This window comes from Polypterus senegalus, chromosome 8 (assembly GCF_016835505.1).
Source record: "Polypterus senegalus isolate Bchr_013 chromosome 8, ASM1683550v1, whole genome shotgun sequence".
NCBI lineage: Eukaryota > Metazoa > Chordata > Cladistia > Polypteriformes > Polypteridae > Polypterus > Polypterus senegalus.
The window spans coordinates 124,573,249-124,592,170 of record NC_053161.1 but is presented as its reverse complement, the minus strand read 5'-3'; the positions used below and the strand labels follow the sequence as shown (position 1 = coordinate 124,592,170).

Here is an 18,922-nt window from a genome sequence, read left to right as displayed (position 1 = left end):
ATGAGTCAAAAACTGAATTCATTCTATTTGGTCAACCTACTATTAACCGGAGCATTGCAAGAACATTGGGTCCACTTGTCCAGTACTTAAAGCCATGTGCTGAAAATCTTGGGAGTGATCTTGGATTCATATTTTTAATTTGACAAACAGATAAATGCTGTGGTAAAGAGTACTTTTTTCTACATCAGGGCAATCAATAAAGCCAAGCAGTTTTTGTTATTCTATGACGTACAAAAGCTTATTCATGCTTTTGTTATTCCTCGTTTGGATTACTGTAATGCCCTGTATGTTGGGATATCCCGTACAACACTGTCTCCCCAGCAATTAGTGCAAAATGCACCTGCTAGTGTTTTGACCAGCAAAAAAAAATGTATCACATCGCTCTGGTGTTGGCCTCTCTTTGTGGGCTCCCTGTTAGTTACAGGATGAATTTTAAAATTTTAGTGTTCACTTTTAAAGCCCTACATGGGTCAACTCCACTGTACTGATCTTATTACTCAATATTAGTCAGCTAGGGAGTTGAGGTCTTCAGATCAGCTATTGCTTACTGTCCCATGCCTACAGTTGAAGCTGAGGGGCGATCGTGCTATTGCTGTGGCTGGTCCTAAATTGTGGGATGATTTGCCCCTCGTAATAAGGTCAGCTCCCACACTTCATAGTTTTACGTTTTTGCTAAAAAGTTTCACTTCACTTACTTATTAGCTTATGAATTTGAGTGGTTAAATCTTTCCATTTATATTGTTTATACTGTGCATGTGTGCTATTTACTGTATGTTTGTGTGTTGGTAAATATGTGTTCATGTATGTACAGAATGTTTTTTTTTGTCATTCATTTTAATAATTCTTTAAGTGGCTTTTGTTTCATAATGTGTGATGGACAGCCGGCAGTTCAGTCCGGCCAGGAAATCCCTGAAAGAAAACAATGGAGGAAGGCAGTCTTTTCAGGGCACCGCATCTCCCGGGACTCTAAGTGGCAGCTCCCCTAGACAGCAATGGTTCCCCGGATTCCATCAAAGCATCCTGGGACGTGGTGCCCGTTTCCTCAGCCCTGTTGGGTGCCGCCAGGGGGAGCTCACAAAGAACCTGGGGACTACTACTGTTACGACAACCCAGAAGTACTTCGGAGTCACGAGGACGGAAGTCCGTAGTACTTCCGGGCTACTTGAGAACTAATGATGTGTTGTTTGACCTGGAAGAAGAGGAGGAACACTTCCGGGTCGGGGACTATTTAAAAGACTGGTCAAGATCCAGCAAAGAGAGCCAGAGTTGGGAGGTTGGGTGACGATGCTGCTGGGAGTGGAGGATTGTATTGTGATTATTGTTATTATTATTATTATTATTGAAGAATTCTGGAGTGTGTGGTTCTTTGTGCACTGTATTGAAGAAAATATTAAAGAAAGTGTGTTCTGGACGTCTGTCTGGTAGGTTTCACAGGGCAACAGCGACCACTAGTGTCCACAAATGTTACATTTTAGTCTATGTAGGGCACTTTGGTGAACTTCTAGTGGTTTAAAATGTGTTATATAAATAAATAAAACCTAAAACCTTTATTTGTTGTTTATGTATGTCTATGTATAGCATCTAACACCATAGCCTCATGTATAAATGTTGCGTACGCACAAAAATGTTGCGTATGCCTGTTTACACACTCACATTGTGATGAATAAAACCTAAACTTGGCGTATAGCCACACACATTCTCATTTCAACTTAATCCATTGCGTACTCAAATTTTCAGCTCAGTTTTGCAAACTGGCAGCAACCAGCATCAAAGCAGTGCTACTGTTCCTGTGTGGTTTCCCTTTATTTTTTAGATTCACATCCCTGATGCGGCTTTATCAAATACACTGAAATTAACTGCATATCGTTTATAAATTTAAGGCATCTGATTGTACTCAACCTGTAACAATACAATGGGGGTGGTCCGGTGGTAGCACTGCTGCCTCGCAGTAAGGAGACCTGGGTTCACTTCCCGGGTCCTCCCTGCATGGAGTTTGCATGTTCTCCCCGTGTCCGCGTGGGTTTCTTCCCAAAGTCCAAAGACATGCAGGTTAGGTGCATTGGTGATCCTAAATTGTCCCTAGTGTGTGCTTGGTGTGTGTGTGCCCTGCGGTGGCGCCCTGCCTGGGATTTGTTCTTGCCTTGCGTCATGTGTTGGCTGGGATTGGCTCCAGCAGACCCCCATGACCCTGTGTTAGGATATAGTAGGTTGGAAAATGACTGACTGACAATACAATGGTCCAGGGAATGGCCAAACTATTCCAAATTCCATAGCTGCTTTAGCGTTGTTACTTTTAGTGTACCAGTATTTTAATCTACTTTACGGAATCACAGCTGTACAGCAGCTGATCGGAAAGGTATACGTCAAGTTTGTCATGAGCGTAGAGGAATATCGGGATACAGCACCTAACCTGGAGAACACTTATAGCACACGGTGCCTCAGCCATGCACACAGTCTATGTGAACTTCTCCCATTCGGCAAAAGCCTCAGAGCCTTTCTTGCACGCACCTTGAGATTCAGCAACAGCTTCATCCCAAGAGCTACAAACACACTTAATCAGTCCATCAAGTGCTCCCGGTAGAACTGTTTGTACTTAGAATTACAATTACCTCACTGTAAAGATGTATAGTTGTCATTGTTTTCCATTGTATTATTATTATTTTTTGTTATCATTTTATACGAAAATTAGTTTCTGGAGGAGTTGCACATTGAATCTCATTTTACCATACGATAACAATAATTCAATTCAACCAAAGTAGGCGCGTATTTACACATGATGATGACTGGCATCTAAGTTGGTTTAGATTTCCAAGAACTATCTTCTTGGAGCTCTTAATATCATTTTTATGATGAAATGCATTAAACATTCCAAGCAACATGGACTGCAGCACTTCTGCCACAACAGGAAGTGCTGCTAAGTCTGAAGACAAGTACACCCGGTCTGCTTCCGAGTGCTCATGCAGCACTTCCACCACACCCAGAAGTGCTGCAGGAAGCTCATCAGGAAGCACCTGGAGCACATCCGGGTACTAGATAAAAGGGGCCGCCTCACTCCATTCCAAGAGCCGGAGTTGGGAGGTAGCATGATGGAGCTTGACAACAGAGGAGTGGAGGTGGCAGGAGAAGAAATAATAAGCACTGTGAGTGATTTTTGCTGTATTAGAAAGAGAAAACACAATAAAAGAGTGTGTTTTGTACATAGCTGTCTTGGTGTCTGTTCATGATAGAGGCCGGAATTCACAACTGTTAATAATTAAACATGTGGGCACGGTGGCACAGCGGTAGCGATGAGCTGGCGCCTTGTCCAGGGATTGGTCCTGCCTCATGTTGTATGCTTAATGGGACTGGTTGCAACCCTGGATGGATAGATGGATGGAATAATTAAACATGTACTACAAAGAAATTTCAATGTTCCTTAAAAGTTTTGAAGAATCAGCACTCTAAGCTTCCAGCTGGCTTTATATTTATTACAGAACTTATTGTGTGGCGATTGGTTACGTGGAGAAAAAACAGAAGGACAGGCATTGGAGGTTGCTATGTTTGAAAGGGACAGTACTGCTGCATTAAATTAGTTCATCAAGGGTAGTGTATGTCCTAGCAAGGATCTTGTGGGAGACAGGAACAATCTCTGGACAGGGCACCAGCTCATCACTACCAACTGTGCCTCAATGTTTAATACATGCTTTCATTCATGTCATCATGAAAATGATATCAAGTATACATTTTAGTATTTAAACTGTTCAGAGAGTTGTAATATCATGGATGTAATGTATTCTGTGTCCTGTCAGCATTAAGAGAAAGCTTGTTTAAGAAGCATGTAGTGATCCACATACATAGAGCACATAGAAGAACACATAGCAATACGCAGCATTTAACGTGCTGCTTTAGTTATGATGGGATCAGAGAAACTCTAGTAAATTTAATATTGATTTTAAGATTAAGTGTAAGATGTTCTACTTCAATGACAAAATAAACTACAAGATTAAAGTGGACATTTCAACCCTTTTTTCTTTTCTTTGTATGCTTCCGTATGACACTCAGATGGTGGGCTACGATTCACCTTTTCACATTGACTTGACATTGATATCTGACCACTTCTTTATTTTGGGCACTGTGCAACTTTCTGAACTTGAAATTTTGAGTGTCTCCACCACTGTGTATCACTCGATCAACTTCTTTTTTTGCTTATACCTCTGTTTAAGCCAACAAATAGTATGTTTTTCCATGTCTCCTCTTTGCATTCGCTGAAATTCTTCTTTTCACGTGCTTTTGCCATTCTCTTTTAACCAAACACTGGGACAGTAGGCACGTGCAAGTGTGGTACTTTAGACGCTGATCAGGATTTATGTAGCGGAAGAACATGGAAGTTGGCGTACGCGCTGATTTATATATCTGAATTTTTTTGTGCATGTGCACATTTCTGTTTTTATCCTTACATCGTTTTATTTTGATTTCTATGCACAGTGTTATACCTGAAAACATGAAGACTGAATTTTTTTATGTTTATGATTAGGTTTATGTTCTATTTCAATATAAAACATAATAAAACGATTTTAATATGTATTAGTGTTTTTGAAAAAAAAAAAAAGCCTACATTTTAACAATATTGTATTAATCCCGAAAACTGTGATAATTTTGGTTACTATAGTATTGATGTGAAATTTTGATATTGTAACATGCAAAACATAGCAAATCTGTACACCTCCATTTCCCTGGAGGTAATTGTATTCTGAAAAAAATAAGCAGGCATTTCTAAGCTTGTCTCAAAATATCACAGAAAGTATCATGCCCTGCTAAAGAATTGAGACCGGTTAAAAGTTGTTAAATATGTTGCATTATTTTACAGAAATAATATTTCACAATTTACAGTATTTTGTAGAATCATTGTACACTTGAACGAGACAATTTTCAAATATGTCATTGATTTTATACATAGATACATATATACAGTATATTTTGTACCAGCATTTCTTTTTTGCATTTCTTCATAGACTGCACACAGTCTGTGCAGTCAGAGGGTGAACCCAGTAGTGACGGCAATGTTATATCAGGAGGATTTTTAACAGAAGGAGGTCAATGTTCAGGTCTAAAAAAGCCAACTGATCCATATTTCGTGAATCCAATGAAGGATGAACCTTAAACTACACAGGTTAAAAACACTCTGGAAAGCACCCCAGAGGAAAGCACACAAAACTATAATCTGGGCTGCAGGTTGGCATTTACCAGAGACAAACAAACGTAAATGTAATGTCATATTGAAGTCAATTAAACAACACTAAAAACGTAACTTAAATTCAAATTCTAATATTTAGTTTATGTTTACAGATATTATTGCTGAGTTCTTTGACCACAAGTTAATTTACTAGAAGAGGTATGGGAGTGTTTCCTCTGCACTGACTGGGATGTGCTGAGACTCTTACAGACATTTAATGAGGCCACTTATACTCAACTGAAATACTCTATATGAAATTCTGTGAGTCAGTGATCAATAAGAAAAAAAACAGCTTATGTGTTCTTCTTATAATAATACCAAAATAATATGCCATGGGCCAAAAAAGATACAAAATTACTGGTTTGGAAAAGCAACATGCTCTTCAGGAAAATATTGTACAAGGAAATAAGGATTTATAGTGAAAGATAAACAAGTTAAGCACAATGATGGAATCTGGAAATCACCTCAGCTGATGACAGACACAAATTATACCCAGAGTATATCTTCAGTAAATCAGGGAAAACAATTCTAGAAATTATTTTGGCTTTTCAAGAAGTCATACTGGAAACAATGAGTTTTTTACATGTATTGTTTAACTATCTAGGAAATCTACTGTGAAACAATTAAAAGTAGTTTATATAAAGACTTCAGAAGTTTTGTATAACTTATTTTTTTTTTTTTATATTTGTCTGTTTTTGAGGCAACTGAAAAGGCACATTTCATGTTTTCCTGTTTAAACATGATTAAATTAAAACCATAAACCTTAAATTTAAAAAGCATATATTTAATAGGACCTTTGCTATTTACTACATTAGTAGGTACATAAATTAAAATGTGCACAAATAATATAAAAAATTACATCACTATAGTAAAAATTAAGCTGATCTGCTTAAAGATTTTATAGTATTAAAAAATACTCAAAAAAAGCACTTTGTAACAAGCTAAAAAATACTGACTCTAGAAATTAAAGAATGTTAAAAAGTAAGGATGGAGACACTAGAGGGAAGAATTTGTACTAACTTGTCATTATAGAGATCACAGATTAGTAAATTTCACCCTAGGTTATTTCCATGGGAAAATACATCTTCCTTCCCTTAAAGACACTGAAAATAATCTCACAGTTAAACACTGTAAACACATATTAACATGAAACAGCTGTCTCTATCCAAAATACTTTCTTTTATTGGAATGTTCAGAAAATGGAAAATGTTGAAGTTTAGTTGATTTTTTTCTTGTAATCTGTTTTATCAACATAGGACAAGGTTTTAAAGAACCAGAGTAAATACCAGAGACATAAAAAGGTAAAAACACTACTATACATGATGTCAATCTAAGATATGACATGCAATACATTCACTCATGGAAAAACAATTTAGAGAAATCAATCAATCTTAACACACTCTTTTAATTGTAGGGGGAAACCACATTCTTCACAAAAATGATAATAAACATAGGAAAAACGTGCTGATAGTAAGCTATCTACTAAGAAAACCTGTGCCCAGACGTGAAGCCACAGTGGGGAAGAGAATGGAAGCTGACATAAGAGGTTTTAACAGTGTTAGTGAGGACAGAATATAAACAGATCCAACTGAAGCTCAGGTACCAAAGATCTTTGAAAAGCAAAACCAGAGTAACAGTAACATTTATTTTCTCAGTTTTGTATTGTACTAAAAATGTATCAGTTGCCCTGGACTGAATCTTTAAGATGTTAAACTGTGACCTTTTTTTATTACTTCCTAACATTTTCAACTTCAAATTGGGTAAATGTTTAAATGGTTTTTATTTCACATCCCTACCGTGGAGGCAGTTTTACCAATCTGCATCTGCATAATAACATAAATTTCCCAGCCCTGCTTAATACATTTCATATTCATGATGCAGAAAGCAACCTTAGAATGAGCACTATTCCATCAGAGTTCACTCATGCCCAAGCTCATATATGTACTAATACCAAAAGAAAAGTGTCACCAATAGAACAAAGGCTTCAAGGACCAGGAGAGCTGGGAAAAAACTATAATCAAAAAGCAAACCAATGTCAAAATTAGAAGAACAAAATAACAAATCACCAAAGTCCAATATGCAAAACCAAAAGCAAACTAAAAAACATTTCCCTGAAAGTGTGATAACAAGAAACTTGGATATCAGGCTTGTCACTTCACCATCACAGACAAGGAATGATGACTCAAAATGTTCAGTGAATACAATGGCATATAACTAACACTGGGCTTAGCGATCTGCTAAAAATATGGCCACAGACAGAAACAAAATTCTGTCAAGCCTCAAAAAAAAAACCCAACACAAAATAACAGTGATCATCATTCAAAACAATATACAAAATGGCAGTGTAAAAATATCTCAAACATAAAATGCTTTCATAATAAAATATGTTCAAAGTAAAAAACAATGTGTGGAACTGCTTCAAGGTAAAAAAAGCACAAACGTATGACAATAGACAGACAGTTGAATACTTGTTAGGGGTAAATTTAGAATAAATGTTTGAAAAATTTTCTTCACCTAAAGAAAAATAAGCACATTGAATAAATTGCCATTTAGTGTAGAGTGGGACCTTAGGGACCTTTAGATCTAATTTCAATGTAATTTTGGAGAAACTACGGATTAGCGGGTTTGTTGACCTGAAAACCCTGTTCAAAAATGTTATAATATTGTGTCAATTTCGAATTCCTATGTAAACTAGCATGCCCATATTTGGGAATGTGGGTAAGTTAACATTTTAAACACTTAAAATTTAATGCCTACAGGTGTTTTGGATTCTAAGTTAATACACATACAGAATAAAACAAGATATACCAGCTTACAGTCGTTGAAAAAGATTGCAACTAACAGAGGGATGACAGGTGTATCTCAGCAACAACAAGCAGTATCAATCCTTGCACACAATACCAGTGCCCAATAAGAAAGCAATAATCCATAAACCCATCAACTCACATAATAACTCAAACTGCCCAGCCGGCCTACAGTAACTGCACATTTCTCTGTTACTGGTGGAAACTATGAACCAAACCCAATAGTGCTGTAATTTATTTTAAGCTCTACCACTATGTTTAAAGATTACCTGAACAATTAAGTGATCAGTTCAATATGAACATATTGCAAAATCTTACTTGTTTATCATTGAGACCCGTCCATAGCATTAGTACATGGTTTAAAGATCTAAGATAAGAAGATATAAACTGATGTTCTTCTTCCGTTCCAATGTTCACAAGGTGTGATTCAGGCAATGCTCTGCCACACCCTTCTTGTGCAGCACTCCAAACCTGGGTGTCTTTACCAATCTTGTAGCAGCTGCTTCTAAAGTGAATCCAGTCTAGTGGACATAAAGCTGTGTCAAGAGAGTACAGAGTTATTACATACAAAGCTAAAGAAACCTAATCAAGTTGTTTTATAAAGACAAGAAAAATTTTACAATTTTCAGATACTGTATAGGTTACTGACAAAATTAAGGATAAGCCTGAATAAAGAAGGGGTACAAAGTATAATTAAAGTAGGTGTTTCAACATAGATGTACTGATTAAAGTAATTAAACAATACAAATCCAGACATGCTTAATGTAAATATTTTAAAAACATGCGTGACAAAACCATTTGGACATTACATTAGCTGTCATGAATGCAGAGCAGGCTAATTGACAAGAACAGTGTTCAAGGAGATGCTGGCTGAAAATAGTGGAAAAGACATCACTGAGTAGGCCAACTGTTAACAGAAATTAGAACTTCTTGATGGTGAAATTCATACATTGACTTGAAAAGGAAGGAAAAGCAGACCAGAAATTAGGGATCATTTGGTTGAAAAATATCAGTATAAAGTGCAAGTAGAAGGCTTTGGTAAGAACAGTTTGTTGACAGCTTAAGTAAGATAAATAACATAACCTGGTTGCAATATAAAATCTGTTTATTACACTTAAAACTAAATTTAAAAAATGTTAAACAGTTAAGAAGTGCAAGGAACAAAAGCATTTTTCAACTAAGCAGTATGTACAGTCATATGGTCAGATCAATTAAGGAAAAAAATTTCTACTATCAACATACAAAGTCCAAATGATGCATAGCTGTGCCAAGATCAATATTAGCAATTGTAAAGCTGCCAACATAGTGAAAGAAGTGAAAAGGACCAGAAGTTGACTTGACAAAGATACGGGGAAAAATCATTATCTGAAAATTCTACAGAATGAAAATTGCGAGGCTACAATAAGAAAATCAGGAGTTCAAAAAATATTTAAACGATTAAACCAAAAATAAGAAAAAAAATGAGTGGTAAAATCTAACTAGAAGGTCCTAAACTGAATTGAATCCTAAAATTACAATGAAAGACAGTTTGCTTAGAATATCCCAAAGTCTACATGCCATCCCTACCAAAACACAACCTTAAATAGTGATCAAGTAAAGGCATCCTGAATTGCAATGCCAACAACTGGCATCATAATCATAAACAATGTGGAAAAGAGAACAAAATGGCCCATGATGAAAATTTGTGTAAACTGATGCAAGATGACCTCATCTCATAAAGATTAAATTAAACATTAAACAATATGCAGCTGGCTTAAAGATAAAATTGTCAATTGTCAGGACAGGGCAGAACTGGTGAGTTGTCTGTGTGTAAACGTAAATGATCTTGTGCCTGATCAACAGCAATATTGCAGTTTAAATTTGGATGTTCAAACTTGAAAATAGTCTTGACTAGTACAAACTAAATGCTTTTACTCGTATATGTTAATGTAAATCTAATGTAAATATAGTAAAGTTTGAGTATCCCTAATTCAAAATGCCTGGGACCAGAAGTATTTTGGATTTTAGAAATTCTTGCATATACATAATGAAATATGTTGAAGGCAGAATTGATCAAACAGGGAAATGCAGCCAAACCAGCTAATTGACGACTCACACATATAATAATTCAGATCACTGTGTTGTTGTTACAATATGCATTGACATGAGAAACGTTAAACCTCAAAATGGATGAATATAATGTATAGACTATACATTTAATAGGCCATTTAAGAAGCTTATTGCTGCACATTTGGGCTAAAGAGCTTTTTTGTTTTTTTGTCATTTTACATCGGCCACCTATTGTCAGTTGTCAGGGACCTGGCCAACAGGTCAAGAATATCTCTGTCAAACTTCCCTCTATCATGCCCGCTGTTCTGGAAGTCATTAACTGACATATGGTGTGGGTGTTTATACATAAAACATAAACATAACATAAAACATAAAATGTTTTTGCCAAACAAAAAGGATAATTAACATAAAATGGCAATGTGCAACATTGTCTGGTTTTCCTAACATAATCTGAGGAATTTACTGAACTCATATTAGAATAAGGGCACCTAGCAAGAATGAAGTTTTGAACTTTTGAACTGCTGTGCAGGCATTAGTTTGTTGCTTCATGTTGACTTTGTGTTGTTTCCATGCAGTGTATGATGAGTGACAGGACAAGATCATCAGTTGTGTGTACCGGCTTCATTGTACTCTAAAGCTTTGCGGGTTACCCCAACCCACCTCATCCCACTTCGAAAGAGTGAATCCATTTTGAATGTGCACATATACACCAAAAATTCAAAGAATTGTAAAAAAAAAAAAAAAATATGTAAAAACTATAGAACTTACAGCAATTCCATTTCAGTCACCATCAAAATACTCCCCTTGACATTCAATACACTTTTCCCAGCTCTTCTTCCATTCCTAGAAACATTTCCTATACTCAACTTTTGTAATTTTTCCTCTGTTTCTAACATGGTAGCAAATTGTCTTCCATTCAGTCTCGATTTTAATTTGGGGAACAAAAAGAAATGGCAGGGATAAAGATCTGGTGAATTGGGGGAATGCAAAGCAACAACCACATTGTTTTTGGTCAAAACTCTTTGACTGCCAATGTGATAGGTGCAGGTGAGCTGTCACAAAAGAAAATGCAATTTTGAGAGCAGCTCTGCTTGGGATGCTTTTTTCCAGATGTTTTCCTGCAGATGCTCCGATAAATGTGAGAAACACGCATCGTGATCAACTCAGCACAATGTCACTTGGCACACTGATTAGTAAGACTGTAGGGAAACAATGCAAGCGCCAAAGGTAATAACTGCACCCTACTCCTGTCCTATTGACTGATTCCAGAAATTTTTGGGTCCCCTCTTATATGTTATTCAAATCTATGTTTTGGTGTATGCAAAATTTATAAAAGAGAATCCTTGCTGTTAAATTTTTCACTTGTGGCACCATGGCTCAAAAAGTTTCAGATTTTGGAATTTCAGATTAGGGATACTTATCTTGTAATAAATATCATATACATGTCTACACAATCAATTAAAATACAAATCCTAGTAACAAACTGATTACTAATTAGAATTCACTAGTGCTTTCATATAAAATCACAGAAGCAGACTTAACAGCAGTGCCACACAAGAAGGCACTAAACTAACAAAATTAGAAAAAGTAATATTTAAATATGCTGTTGCTTTCTGTGATCTGAATTGCACACATAAAATTAATAAAAAAAGGTCTTTCTACAAAAAACAATTTAAAAAAAAAGTTAATTAATCTTCTATAAAGCTCAATTACACTTCAAAGGTGCTCCCCGTGGAGAGGTGGGGACAATTTGTTCTTAAAAGACATAAATGCTCCAGTTAGTGAAAGGATATTTAGATTATAAAAACCAGCACTTTTCTGTATTAAGGTGAGATATCAGACTTGCAAGTTAATGCAGTTGACATGTATAGGACTCCACATGTACTATGCATATATATATGGTGGCACGGTGGCGCATTGGGTAGAGCTGCTGCCTTGCAGTTAGGAGACCCAGGTTTGCTTCCCGGGTCCTCCCTGTGTGGAGTTTGCATGTTGTCTGCGTGGGGGTACTCCGGTTTCCTCCCACAGTCCAAAGACATGCAGGTTAGGTGCATTGGTGATTCCACACTGTCCCTGGTGTGTGTGCCCTGCGGTGGGCTGGCACCCTGTCCAGGGTTTGTTGGCTGGGATTGGCTCCAGCGTGACCCTGTTGTTAGGATATAGTGGGTTGGATAATGGACGGATATATATACTGAAGGAACTGTATAAGGATTGTAACTATGCCATACCATATTGTACAAATAGATTTGTAATTTAAACTTATTTAATACTAATACACTCTTACAATGAAAGAACCCAAAAACAAATAACACACATGTATCTTGATTCAGCAGCATTTACTACATGAAGATACCAGTATAAAACAAAAACAGCTTACATGTTTCAAGGAAGACATTCAGCTTTTGTGTGATACTTATTTCAAGGTCTTGCAGAGAAGTTTTAAATTCCATGGAGAAACTGTACAATGTCCCAGGTTTTAAACCTTGTACCTGAAAATTTGTTTGATCAGGCAATATTGTCCAGGATGAGTTATGAAGTTTAATTTTGACAGAAAACATTCTGTCTAGTTTGGACCAATTAAACAGTGCACTTGTGCTTGTTACTTCTGTTCTTATTTTTGTCCCAGACAGCAATCCTAAGAAGTCAAACAAAAAATAATGCAGTTTTAAAACTTTAAATCACTACAAATGGTCCACATTACCTCTGATTAAACACAGTCAAAATAATAATCAATATATTATACTTTATTGCTAATAATAAAGTTAGCATTTTTTATTAAAATATAAAACATGTAACATCTGTACAAGCTAAAATCATAAAAGCAGATTAAAAGTTGAAAGCAACCCCTGTGGCTGTGAAACATAATCATCCAGATTTCAATCTAAGATCCATCTGTATCTTCTTATCTATAATGATTCATTTTTACTTTTTTAATAAAATACTTTATTAGACATCTTGACTTACGTAGATGGAAGGATTTCCGGCCTAAAATGTCTGAATGGCTCATTGACATTAAAGTAATTCTATAATCTTCATTTTCTTCTAGTCCAGGAATCTGTATGCTGGAATCCCGAAAACATCTGGATGCAGTAGAAACATTCAGCATAATCTGTATTAAATAATATAAGTGGTAGGTTACTATAATTTTCAGATTTTTTAAAATTGAAAAAACATCTTGATGAGAACCCATTTGGCCCAACATACCTGGTCATTCCCATATTTACGTACAGAGATATTTTGAAAATACTGTTGAGATTTGAAGGTCTTAAAGGTGCTGCCTTAAATTATACAAAATATAAGGAATATTTCCTAACTTGTCTGTGGAATTTCCCAATAACCAATCTGTAACCTCATTACTTTTTTGAGGAACAGTTTTTAAGTGACAACTGGTGCCACTCCTAGTTACTTTCTTCAAAACTTAATTTGGTTGAAAAAGTAGGCTTCTTTAATATTTTTTCAAAAAAAAAAAAACTCAGTTTCTGAAAAGCAATGGTTTCACACTGAAATCAACATAAAACATCTGTTGCTGCATGCTCTGGCTGCCAGTTTGCCAAGAATTTGCGGCCAGGCTGTCTTTGCATGGCTGGGACATGGTCGCAGTGCATTGCAATTTGGTTTCTACCTCTTATCATTGTTAAGTGGCAGTCCTCCCTGGCGAACATTGTCAGTACAATGATTAGCTGGGGACCAATCAGCTGAAGCTGGAACTTCACATTCGTTTTCAATCACTTCTATCAAAATGTGAGTCTAACAAGTCATAGTCCAGTTCAGAGACAATAATAGGCAAAACATCGTCCACAGAGTATTTTGCTTGACACATTTACTTTAATTTCTCGCCAAATGTCAGTGCCATTTTTGACATTGTTTGTGCCTTGCTACTCATGCGAGTGCAGAAAATCTCAGTCAAACCAATGAATCTAACTTTCCTTCTAGCAACAAGAGTCCAATTAAAACATAACAGTTGGTACTGTCGCAGTTTACAGTCGATTATCATCATCAACTCCTCCTTTTGACAAAAGTCGACTTCAGCCCTGAAAGAGTTAACCTGTCCTTACAAATTATAGAAATAAGCACAGTACTGTACTTCTTTTCTGGAACTTTTTAGAACCATTTTGCTTTTCTAACAGGAAAACTAAAATTGCACATTGTTATGAATAATGTGCAGTGGAGGGAAAGGAAATGACCAGAAGAAGACTTATAAAATGAGTCGGAATAACAAAACAAATACAAAACACTGGTAGTTAAAACTAGAAACAATAAATCAAAATTATAGTCAAGATATCCTAGATAAAAGGTCCCACTTCTTAGTGATCCTAAGGCTAATTTGGTTTATTTGTGCCATCTTATACAAATGCAACTAAATGGAATAATATTTTGCTCAACTTTAATATAATGTGCCTACATAACACACACAGAAAAAATAAAAAAAGTGGCTACAACCATATAAAGATCGACAAAATGATGACGACCAAGTGGTATTTCCACAAAAAATAAAAATAGAAATCTAGAATTCATTATACAGAAATTATTCTAGATGCACTAGTGAAGTCACTTTTTTGTTAACACTGTCGACTTGTACTCAACATAATGGGATAAATGACCAAAGTCCTTTTCAATTGTTTCTGTACTCTGTACACTTATTCTTGTCTGAGCTTAGTGCTCTGTTAACTTTTTAATTGTGGGTTGTTAACATGCAGAACTCACTTTTACTTATGATTTTTACTTGCAACCCATATTAAGACTTTTTGTATAATTAGAAAAAAACACAACGCAATTTTGTTTTCTAATGGGTTTTGTCATTTTGTGAATTCTTTGTCATGAAGTGAATAAATGCCATTGGAGCAATGAGAATTAAACCAGCCAATCATGGCCCTCATCGTCCACAATTGTTAACAAAGTGCAAACTCAATTTAGCTTTCTTTGCTTTGTTTTTACAGCTTTGAAAATAAGATAACTTTTGCTTTGACTTTAATTCTTGTTTAATGATTTTAGATTAGGTAATCAGTTTGTGTTAAGAAAGCTTTCTACCTGGCTTTGTACTAAGCCTTGAAAACCAAGCATTTTGAGGATCACACTAGTGGCTGCTATAGTAACCCAGCCACAGGGGATGCACAAACCAGTGTGTTTCTTTGTGCCGGTCCCAAGCCTGGATAAATGGGGAGGGTTACGTCAGGAAGGGCATCCAGTGTAAAATTTTGCCGAATCAATATGCGGACAACAATACAAATTTCCATACCAGATTGGTCGAGCCCCGGGTTAACAAAGACCGCCACCAGTACTGTTAGCCAACAGGGTGCTGGCGGAAATTGGGCTACTGTTGGCCGAAGAAGAAGAAGAAGGAGAAGAAGAGGAGGGAGACATGTCCGGAGACAGGAGGAGAGGAGGAAAGTAAAGAGAGTGGAACTGAGGGTAGGAACTTTGAATGTTGGTAGTATGACTGGAAAGGGGAGAGAGTTAGCAGATATGATGGAGAGAAGTAAGGTTGATATATTGTGTGTGAAACAGACAAAATGGAAGGGAAGAAAGGCCAGGTGGATCAGAGGTGGATTCAAATTGTTCTATCATGGTGTGGATGGGAGGAGAAATGGAGTAGGGGTTATTCTGAGGGAACAGCATCTCAAGAGTGTTTTGGAGGTGAAAAGAGTGTCGGGCACAGTAATGATTATGAAGCTGGAAATTGATGTTTGATGATGAATGTTGTTAGTGCATATGCACCGTAGGTTGGGTATGCAATGGATGAGAAAGAAGATTTTTGGAGTGAGTTGAATGAAGTGACGAACAGTGTACCCAAGGGACAGAAATTGGTGATTGGAGCGGATTTCAATGGGCATGTTGGTGAAAGGAACAGTGGAGATGAGGAGGTGATAGGTAGGTATGGTGTCAAGGAGAGGAATGAAGAAGGTCAGAGGATAGGAAAAGGATGGCCATGGCTGTGGTGAATACATATTTTAAGAACAGGGAGGAACATAGAGTTACGTACAAGAGTGGAGGAAGATGCACACAGGTAGATTACATCCTATGCAGAAGAGTTGATCTGAAGGAGATTGAAGACTGCAAAGTGGTGGCAGGGGAAAGTGTAGTTAAGCAGCATAGGATGGTGGTCTGTAGGATGACTTGGGAGATCAAGAAGAGGAAGAGAGTGAGGGTAGAGCCAAGGATCAAATGGTGGAAGTTGAAAAAGAAAGACTGCAAGGTTGAGTTTAGGGAGGAGGTGAGACAGGCACTGGGTGGCAGTGAAGAGTTACCAGACAGCTGGGAAACTACAGCAGATGTAGTAAGGGTGACAGCAAGAAGGGTGCTTGGCGTGACATCTGGAAAGAGGAAGGAGGAAAAGGAAACCTGGTGGTGGAATGAGGAAATACAGGAGAGTATACAGAGGAAGAGGATGGCAAAGAAGAAGTGGGACAGTCAGAGAGATGCTGAAAGTAGACAAGAGAACAAGGAGATAAGGCGCAAGGTGAAGAAAGAGGTGGCGAAAGCTAAAGAAAAGGTGTATGATATGATGAGTTGTATGAGAGGTTGGACACTAAGGAGGGAGAAAAGGACCTGTACCGATTAGCTAGACAGAGAGACCGAGCTGGGAAAGATGTACAGCAGCTTAGGGTGAAAAAGGATAAAGATGGAAACGTACTCACAAGTGAGGACAGTGTGTTGAGCAGATGGAAACAGTACTTTGAGAGGCTGATGAATGAAGAGAACGAGAGAGAGAAGAGGTTGGATGATGTGGAGATAGTGAATCAGGAAGTGCAACGGATTAGCAAGGAGGAAGTAAGGACAGCTAGGAAGAGGATGAAAAATGGAAATTGATCCAGATGACATACCTGTGGAAGCATGGAGGTGTTTAGGAGAGATGGCAGTGGAGTTTTTAACCATATTGTTTAATGGAATCTTGGAAAGTGAGAGGATGCCTGAGGAGTGGAGAAAAAGTGTACTGGTGCCATATTTAAGAATAAGGGGATGTGCAGGACTGCAGTAACTACAGGGGAATAAAATTGATGAGCCACAGCATGAAGTTATGGGAAAGTGTAGTGGAAGCTAGGTTAAGAAGTGAGGTGATGATTAGTGAGCAGCAGTATGGTTTCATGCCAAGAAAGAGCACCACAGATGTGATGTTTGCTCTGAGGATGTTGATGGAGAAGTTTAGAGAAGGCCAGAAGGAGTTGCATTGCGTCTTTGTGGACCTGGAGAAAGCATATGACAGGGTGCCTCGAGAGGAGCTGTGGTATTGTATGAGGAAGTCGGGAGTGGCAGAGAAGCACATAAGAGTTGTACAGGATATGTACAAGGGAACTGTGACAGTAGTGAGGTCTGCGGAAGGAGCGACGGATGCATTCAACATGGAGGTGGGATTACATCAGGGATCAGCTCTGAGCCCTTTCTTATTTGTAATGGTGATGGACAGGTTGACAGACGAGATTAGACAAGAGTTTCCCATGGACTATGATGTTTGCTGATGACATTGTGATCTGTAGTAATAGTTGGCAGCAGGTTGAGGAGACCCTGGAGAGGTGGAGATATGCTCTAGAGAGGAGAGGAATGAAGGTCAGTAGGAACAAGACAGAATACATGTGTGTAAATGAGAGGGAGGTCAGTGGGATGGTGAGGATGCAGGGAGTAGAGTTGACAAAGGTGGATGAGTTTAAATACTTGTGATCAACAGTACAGAGTAATGGGGATTGTGGAAGAGAGGTGAAAAAGAGAGTGCAGGCAGGGTGGAATGGGTGTCAGGAGTAATTTGTGACAGACGGTTATCAGCAAGAGTGAAAGGGAAAGTCTACTACAGGACGGTAGTGAGACCAGCTATGTTATATGGGTTGGAGACGGTGGCACTGACCAGAAAGCAGGAGACAGAGCTGGAGGTAGCAGAGTTAAAGATGCTAATATTTGCACTGAGTGTGACGAGGATGGATACGATTAGAAATGAGTACATTAGAGGGTCAGCTCAAGTTGGATGGTTCGAAACAAAGTCAGAGAGGTGAGATTGCGTTGGTTTGGACATGTGCAGAGGAGAGATACTGGGCATATTGGGAGAAGGATGCTAAGGATAGAGCTGCCAGAGTAGAGGAAAAGAGGAAGGCCTAAGCGAAGGTTTATGAATGTGGTGAGAGAGGACATGCAGGTGATGGGTTTAAAAGAAGAGGACAGAAAGATATGGAAGAAGATGATCCGCTGTGGCAACCCCTAACAGGAGCAGCCGAAAGAAGAAGAAGACGACTAGTGGCCACTATAGTCTGGCATCCACAGAACCAAAGAACCAGTGTTTGGCCTGATGGAATGTAAAGCCACTCTAACCTAGGTATTTTTGGGTCTAGTTTTAAGAAGTATAACTTCAGAATTAAAAGAGTTAGAAAGGGGAGGGTAATGACTAAGAGAGGAATTGTGTTATGTTATAGCTAGTGTTTTACCCAAGGCTCAAGTGTCTTACTTTTGTTTTCAGTCTGTTTGCTTATATATTATTTACTAAATCATAATTGATTATGCTTTTGTTTTCTCTTTCTATGTTTTAGAACATTAAAACATTCGATAGAACAATCTAGACATGAAAAGGCCATTCAGCCCAACAAAGCTTGCCAGTCCTACCCAGTTAACTCTTCTAAAAAGACATTAAGTCTAGTTTTGAAAGTCCCTAAAGTTTTACTGTCTACAACACTACTTGGTAGCTTATTCCAAGTGTCTATGATTATCTGTGTGGAGAAAATCCTCCTAATGGTTGTGTGAAATTTACCCTTAACAAGTTTCTTACTGTGTCCCTGTGTTCTTGATGAAGTCATTTTAAAATAACAGTCTCGATCCCCTGTACTAATTCCCTGCATAATTTTAAATACTTCAGTCATGTCACTGAAGTATTGTCATTGCA

The 18,922-nt window shown here is 37.6% G+C and overlaps 1 protein-coding gene across 1 annotated transcript in view; it reads right to left on the bottom strand.

Moving 5' to 3' along the window:
* LOC120534274 overlaps positions 1 to 18,922 on the bottom strand; it is a 58,660-nt gene that overhangs the window by 19,311 nt on the left and 20,427 nt on the right. The window contains exons 4-6 of the mRNA XM_039761746.1: positions 13,030 to 13,174; positions 12,443 to 12,700; positions 8,335 to 8,552 (exon numbers count right to left, since the gene is read on the bottom strand). Of these exons, the coding sequence (XP_039617680.1) occupies positions 8,335 to 8,552; positions 12,443 to 12,700; positions 13,030 to 13,174 (621 nt within the window). The remainder of the gene's footprint in view (positions 1 to 8,334; positions 8,553 to 12,442; positions 12,701 to 13,029; positions 13,175 to 18,922) is intronic.